The 8438-nt window shown below is 32.1% G+C and overlaps 2 protein-coding genes across 2 annotated transcripts; both read right to left on the bottom strand.

Moving 5' to 3' along the window:
* Nucleotides 1-4483: 4483 nt before the first annotated feature.
* Nucleotides 4484-5195, bottom strand: LOC105803047 (monothiol glutaredoxin-S9). The gene has a single exon (XM_012634996.2). The coding sequence runs from the start codon at nt 4986-4988 to the stop codon at nt 4683-4685; it is 306 nt and encodes a 101-aa protein (XP_012490450.1). The 5' UTR covers nt 4989-5195; the 3' UTR covers nt 4484-4682.
* A 2570-nt stretch (nt 5196-7765) lies between these two features.
* Nucleotides 7766-8438, bottom strand: LOC105801477 (glutaredoxin-C11). Its single transcript, XM_012632763.2, has one exon. The coding sequence runs from the start codon at nt 8287-8289 to the stop codon at nt 7981-7983; it is 309 nt and encodes a 102-aa protein (XP_012488217.1). The 5' UTR covers nt 8290-8438; the 3' UTR covers nt 7766-7980.

Genomic DNA, 8438 nt, shown 5'->3' on the forward strand with positions numbered 1-8438 from the left:
GTAGTTAAAAACAACTTTCCATTTTTATTTTCTTTCCCCGAAAATCTGTTATAAGATGTCAAAATCGAATTAGATACAATGACACACAGTGGAAGGAACCACCCTCCGGAACTTTCAATCGTCTGTTTGCCACGTGAAATCAAATATTTACTGAAATGACTAAATTACCCTAATTCTACACGTGGCGTTTCATAAATGGTTGCTTGTGCAATTAAGGCGGTTGCCAACAAACAGAACCAAGGGAGGTCGTTGCTGATGGTTAATAACAGGTTTTTCTTTCTATTTTTGGTCAGATTTCAAGCCACAGAAGCTTGCAAGGTGAATCACATGTATTTAGTAAGCATCACACAAATTGTAGCTTGAATTTCGTTTAGCTTGGCTATTCCTACAAAGAAATTTAAGTGTAATAGAGTGTGAAAATGATGTTCGGTGAGTTTTTTCAATGTTTAGGGAATCCACCCAATTTTAGATTTAATTGAAGTTTAATGCAACTATTAGATAACACTCGAAAAAGAAATTATTGATTGCATGTTGCATGTATAAATGAGAGATTAATGGTTTAAATAAAAATTCTATCGCACACATATATGTGTAGAAATTATATACTTAAATCACAGATATTAATTTAGCATCACATACAATAAATAATTAAATGTAGGATTTGAAATTAATTAATATTTACATATGAAATACGTGCGATATTAAAATGAAAATTAATCACGTAAATACATTATATTATGCACTACAATTGTTTAGCATGGTACTGTCATATATCTTGTGTTAATGTTGAGTTGATTTGTGATAATGATTCAATCAAAATATTATCAATATATTCAATTGATAGGTAATAAAGTATGCATAATATTATTCAAATATAAATATTGTATTAGATTAAAGCATTATGTAAATAGCTCAAATCCAACCATATACAAATTTTTATTGGTTTTTTCCAATAAAAAACTAAAATACTTTCAAATGATATAACTTTTAAATTATAAAAAAATATTTTTTTGTAATTTTCCTAATCAAATTAATTTCAGGTTGACTTGTGACACCAACTCAATCATGAACTTAAATAAAATAATGAATTTAGTTGTTATACACTTATATTATATATATTTTAAAATCTTTACAAGTTCGTAGATTTCGGTCTGAAGACAACATTTGGAGGACGGTGTTGAACTTGATAGTTGAGCCTTGATAAACATGAGTTTTGGGCATTAGAGTTTATGTTTTCAATACTTAAGTTAACAACAGTAAAATTGAAGTAAAGAAACAGGAAAGCTTAGGCTAATAGTAAATACAAAAGTGTGATAAGTGCTAAAAGTAATATGTTTTAACCTCGTTCTTAATGTATTTTTGGGTGATTATTCAATGTTAATTGTAATTTTTATGCTCTCAATCCTTTGAATTCATGTTTAATACTTAATAGAGTACTTGGAAGCAAAAGGAACAAAAGATGAGTGAAAATCGGAGTTTCGGAGCAAGCTGCAGGAGTCACACGAGCTGAACCATTCCATACGGCCAGACCATACTGCCATGTGACTCACACGGGTGTCTAGAAGGTCATGTCGGTTTCACGGAATTGCACACCAAACTATGGAAAATCACATTCTTTTAGCTTTTTTGGGCATTGTAAGACGTAAATATGACAAAAATAAAAAGATAGGAGTGAGCCGTCAGAGAATACTCAAGAAAACAATTCAAAAAATACCTCGAAAAATACCATTGAAGCCGACTTTGAAACAGATTTTCGTCAAGATTTAAGATTCCCAGTTGATTTCTTAGGAAATAATCATGAGTTTCTTTATTTCTTTCGGTTATACTGTATTTTGGATGTTTCTATTTTTAAGCATGAATTAATTTTCTAAATACCTAGGGAGATGAACCCTATGATGGATTATGTCGTTTGATTTTTATTTTACGCAATAAATTTTTAGTTTCTTGTTCTCAATTATGTGTGCTTAATTCTTGATTTAATATTTCTAAATTATTAATCCATGTTTGATATACTTAAATTGGTGGTTGAATAGACACTGTTTAAAAGTAGATCTTGCATAATTGAGTGGAGTTGCATGCAATCCTATAAATAGGACGACATAAATCTACCAAATTAGAGTCAAATCTAATAGGGGAATCCATAGTACGAGTTAATGTAATAATATGGGTTTTAATTAGAAAGAAATGACAATTAATCAATCTAGAGTCAGTTGCTCTTATGCTCGAAAGATATATTTGCATAATTTTGGAATTTCTATGAATAAAGGTGTTAAGTAAAAAAATTGCGTAATTTAGATTGATAGTGACAGATGAAATGTAAGTGAATTTTTTCTTAGGTATTGTTTTGCTTCTTGATTGTTAATCGATATTACTTTCGTGTTTTGTTCTTTCTCGTGTTGGTTAGTTAATAAAATTAGTTAATTTTAATTTTAATCAATCACTCGAATTATTCGATTAAATAATAGAAATGAAATAATTACCCATACATTTAGTCTTCATGAAAATAATATCTTTACTCACTATAATTATATTAATTAATAGTTACATTATCATAATCAAATTTTTCGTTAGTTTATATTTAAAACTGGTAAAGGATTGCCATGAGACAGTTCATTGGTCGGTCGTCTGGCTGTGTAAGTGAGTCGGTTTGCCTATTGATCATTTTGTTGGTTTCGAAATCTTAGTTGCTAAGGACCCGACCTGACAAGATTGTTTATCTTAAGCAGCTATTTCTGGTTACAATTGATTGGCAGCCATAGCTGGACAAGTGGATCACCTAATTATTATAAGCTGGTGTATAACAATATTAAGACAGACTATTAATTAATCTTTTAACGTTTATGAACTTAAAAAGTGGTAGGTTATAACTTTTATCCAACTCTCATAGAGAGAGAGAGAGAGAATAAGTAGTGAAGCGGTCCATCCTCTCTTCTTGGTGATCAAAAGATTCAAAAACACAGTGAGAGCATATATGATTAAGACTGGGTAGATTGACTATTATAAAGCTGATGATCAGTTCCAATATTTTTTTATTCCAATCCTTTTTCCACCTTTGCGGATTCTACCTTGACACCATTCAATATGCTCCTCTCCATATACAATGGAGGAATCTACTCACAACAGCATATTCACTTTCTTTTTCCTGCTGGAATAGAATAATGCAATCTCTGAAACATTAATAGCCGTGTAAACGGTCAGTTCAGTCAGCAAGATAACTATTCCATTTTTTTAATCTGTAATTTTTTTCTGAAATACGTGTCCAGCACTTATTAGGATATTGAATTTAGTTTACTAAAAAAATTTGACATAATTAATTACATTCATGTCAAATACATATTCTATCCCACATTCATGGAGTTCAGTGGGAAGGGGGAACGAGTCAGCTGAAACTCGGTGCTTGTAGGATTTGATATAAAGATTTCCTGATTTTCCAACCTTCATAATTGCTATCTGCTTGTTTAGAATATTAATTCTATTATATTATATTCAAGCTGCCATCGACATAGTAGTTTAAATGAAACTTTCCAACCATAGCTGTATATAGACTCCATATAATATATACTGCATCTTAACCTTTAAGACCACCTCTATAGCTTCCAAGATCTTTGCAAGTTTGTCTCACTTCTATTTATCCAATATACTAAAGGGGGAATGTTGTAGTAATATTAAATTCTTTATAGCTTAGGTAATTGAGTTAGACTCCAAACTCATCAATCTTAAGAAAGCATTTCACGCCTAATCTACTTTTAATCTTCTTAATTTTCTTATTGGCCACCACAAGTTTTCTAACATATGGCAGGTCAAAATTGTTAACTGCTGTTGAGATATGCTAGCAAGGTTTCTAATATATAGCATCAAATTACTGGCACCTGTTGAATTGCGTGATCAGGAGTAGAATGTGCTTTAAGTAATATTTAAAGTTCCAGCCTTTTAAATGAAAAAAACCAATGCTGAGAGAGTTTGTGCACTGAAATAGAATCCGAGCTGGCTCGATAGTCTGGGCCCCTCGTGGCTTTCAAATAGAGGATCAAAGACAATATATGTAGCATCAGATTTTTACCAAGATTTTGCTGCCAAGCCTGAGGTGAAGCTTTTATGCCATTGATATCGACAAGACACCAGTCGTCCACCATTGCAGAACCAAATGTATAAAAAGGCAAGGAATGTAATACCTTTCTTTATCTAAAGTGGAAATAAATTAATAAAATTGATTATACTCCTTTTCAATTGTTCATGGGGTGCGCATATGTAAAGACTATATTGATCATCAGGAATTTTTTTGATGATGCTTCAATGTAAAAAGCCAAAACCACTTTATCACACATTTTATGGGGATCTCAGAATTCAGTGGGTTTCTGTGGACCATTAAATTAAAGATGCCTAGCATATTGCTTTGCAGAAACAATCATAAAATAATTGATGTTCATATTTAATAATTAATTTACATGAAAGCAATAATCGCAAAAGTTGGAAAGCTGAAGAGTATATAAAGTTTGACTTCATTTAAGAAATAGAAACAGGTTACAAGCTATAATTGAAAGCTACAAAGCACATAAGACATAGAAAGCTACACAGACTACACAATCCACATGCCGCTCCTCAAAGTGATCATCCCCCCTTTGATTAATTTGAGCCAATTTTATTCAACTGTTTTTTACTGATATAATTGACGTGCTTAAATTTTAACACATAGAGTGATAGGGCCTGAGCAAAGGTATTAGCCCTCCACTTAGATGGAGGGACATGACTTCATTGGTGGAACCCACCAGCTTTCCACCAATGAAGACGGCTGGAACTGGGGCGCTGCACCCCAACCTCATGAGCGCCCTCTCCATTTCTCTGCCTTCGGCGTCTTGGTCCAGCTCATGAACCGTTGGGGTCACCCCAATCTCTTGGAATAGAATTTTGACTGCATAACACAGGCAACATGAGCTCTTGCTGAATAGCACTAACCCATTCTCTGAAGCCAATCTCGTCACCTTGTCCATGTTGAAAATCCTGCTTCACAATGTTTGCTAACAGGGGACGAAGAAAATGTTTCAATTGGTTGTCGATTTCACTTAAAGCTTAAAAGACTAGGGGATCCAGTTGAGAGTGCAGACGATGCAATGGCGGTGTGGAGAGGTTGGACTTCGAGAAGGTGAAGTGGGAAAAGAGAGAAAAGGGTTCAAAGCTTAAGGTTGTTGCAAATTAAGCTCCCATGCTAGAGTATTTATAGGGACAGCATAGAGTAGACTCCTTAGTTTGAAGAAGAACATTCAAAAGAAAATGGATGCTAAAACTACTAAAGTTACTTTATAGGATGGGGACTACTTATTGCATGGCGTCACGACCCGACTCAACCCATTGAGTATAAGCCATGTTGTATCATTAGTTGAAATTATCCTCTTTGAGCATTTAAATGTAGTTAAAAATTTTATCACTTTAATTACGTTTTCAAATATTTGAATTATACCATAACACAAATCCATACATTTTATAGAATAAAAATCATCAAATCCGTTTTGTAAAGTGTCATCATTTATATGTTGTGATATGGATTTAAATCTATAAAGAAAATGTGACAAGATGGTTCAAAATAATGACAAAGTAGAAAGAATATGGGGGATTGACATGTTTAGCCTACTAATTTAACCATGTATTCAAGTATTTCCTTTTTGATGTATAGACATAAATACATTCTAATTAATTTCTATGAACTTGCAACAAAAGTAAAAATTTTGTGAGGCTAGCTAGTCAATTTAAACCAGATTCTCACAATCGCCTCTTTTTGAATCCTTATGCAGAAAGATTACGAAGGAGATCGCGAATGTGATGGCTTTCGGTGCTTCTTTCTATTTGCGCCCACCAACTTGTGTGATTCTTCCCACATGTGAGCGCACATGCATTGCGCCTCACTTTCTCACTTTCATTTCATGCAATATATATTGCTCAAATTTGTGCTGTTTGTTTTTGTATTATGAATAAGGGGTGAATTAAGTTCAGTCGATTTTATCTTATACTTTAGGAATTTTAATATTTTAATTATCGCTATCATTAAATTCATTATGTTAAATTCTATAATTTTCAAAATTTTATATGATAAATATATTATTGCATGAATATAATGTCATATCATTTTGCTATTTTTACATATTCACCAAAAGTAATATCATTTTAGTTAATGGGTTTAACAATTACCGTATGAGTCAAAACTAAAATTTTAAATTTTAAAAAATATCGAAAGTAAAAATAATTAAACTGCAGAATATAGACTAAACCCACAACTTACACATAATATGAGACTAATAGCATAATTCAACTGCTATCATTTGAATCTTTTAGTTATGCTATTTGTATGTATAAGGCCCCCTTTGTAAGTAAGATGAGTTTTTCCTGTGTAATCGCACCACAATCGTTCCTTCCTTTGGATGATATTAACTTTGTTCCATGGAAAGCTTTCCACTGCAGTGGTGCTTTGGAGCATCAGTTAAAAAAAATACACGTGCCATGAGGTGAGGTGAGTTTTCCCCACTTTTAACCTTAATAGGTTTTCTAGTATTACTTGCATTTATTGACCGAGGGTTTGGGGACTAATGTTGTTTTATTTCCATGGGGTGTACTTGATGGTGTATCATGTATGTTTTTCTTGTTCTATAAATAAAGTATTATTTTTCAATATTATAAGATAAATATAAATTTAGTCATTATAAAAATAAAAATATAATAATTTAAAATTAATATATAGTAATTAAATAAATTTCATTTTATTTTTGTATAATGATATAAAATAAATTGTAGACTTATCATCATAAATATATTTTTAATTATTCTTTAATATAAACAAAGGTCATATATATATAATATAATAATTTATATGGATTAATCATAAATAAGTAGATATACTAATAATAAAAACAACAACCATATTTAATCAAAATTTAACTATTTATTAATAAAATTATCATTTAACATAAATATAAACTTAATATATATTTTATTATTTAATTTGAAATAAAATTACTCATTTTACATATATAATATAATTCCATGTCTTTAATAGTAATTTTCCAACTTCAACAATATAATTACACATAACCCATCATGAATATTAATCTTAATGCTATTTCACTTAATATCACCACTGATTCCAACAAATCTCACCATCCATTTAAAGTAACCTAAATGCTTGCATGTGACTGAGAATCGTCCATGCAACTTTTTGGCCTTTTAGAGGGCATAAGAAGTTCCAGCATCACCTTTTTGTCTGTGAAATAAGACCATATACACACATGAATATAAAAATCATTAACTAAACTTGCTAAACAGATAACTGACATCTCAACCGTATTCCAAGTGTCTAGTCGTCAATGGAGTAACAGGGCCTGAAACTGAGGAACTAACTAATTTGATGCAACTTTTAAAATGAAAAGCGCATTGAAAAATATTGCAATACCCTCAAGAATTGCATCAGCTGAAAGTTGCTTTTGCAAGTATAGTCACAGGGGATAGGCTTTGAAATGGATCAATATATATTATTATTCTTTCTATCACCAGAAAGAACAGTCAAAGGCATTTCTGGTTCGTGAATAACTTTATTCTATTCTATTATACTACTTGTTATTGCATTATTAGAGCTTTTTTTATTTTAAGGCCATACGTTGACGTCTGTTTCCGATAGGAAAGAATCCCACAAAGTGAAATGCTTCATTACATATCATTAGTCTCTGTTTCCTTGTATATGTTTTAATATCACATCCATGGGAATGGAATAAGCACGCACCAGTAAATTTTCAAACATTATTATCTTTTTTTAAAATTATTGTGTTAGGCTGTTCATGTTTTATCATATACAGTGTATTGAAGGAACTCAAGAAAAAAAAAAGCAAAGCCCCTAATACAGACATTTTCTTTTGTCTCTTTGTATTTGGATTTATTTTTCACGGTAGTTACTAAGTTTAATTGCCAATTGAGTAGGCAATTATTAAGTTGTATCCAGTGCTAGAACCATATGGCCTTTGCATCCATGAGCATTTGTTTCAGTGATCCATCTACATGAAGGGATATGACATCTTTGGCTGAGCCTACAAATCTTCCACCAATGAACACGGCTGGGACTGAGGGGTCACACCCTAGCCCTCTTAGAGCCCACTCCATATCTCTCCCGCTAGGATCATGGTCGAGCTCATGGATAGCTGGGCTAGCACCAAGCTCATAAAAAAGTGTCTTGATGCTGTAACACATGTAGCATGAGCTCTTTGTGAATATCACAGCAGCCTTCTTCGATGCCAGGTCTCTTACCTTGTCCATTACCACAAGCTGATAGCGTTCTTTAATGCAGCTAACAATTTAATGCAGGCACCTAAAAAGTAGCTAGCAAAAGAAAGATGAAACGGGCAAATAAGTGAGCAGGCTTAGGGTTTTTGGAAGCTATACGTATGCGTGTGCTAAGGCTTAGC

This window comes from Gossypium raimondii, chromosome 11 (genome assembly GCF_025698545.1).
Source record: "Gossypium raimondii isolate GPD5lz chromosome 11, ASM2569854v1, whole genome shotgun sequence".
Taxonomy (NCBI): domain Eukaryota; kingdom Viridiplantae; phylum Streptophyta; class Magnoliopsida; order Malvales; family Malvaceae; genus Gossypium; species Gossypium raimondii.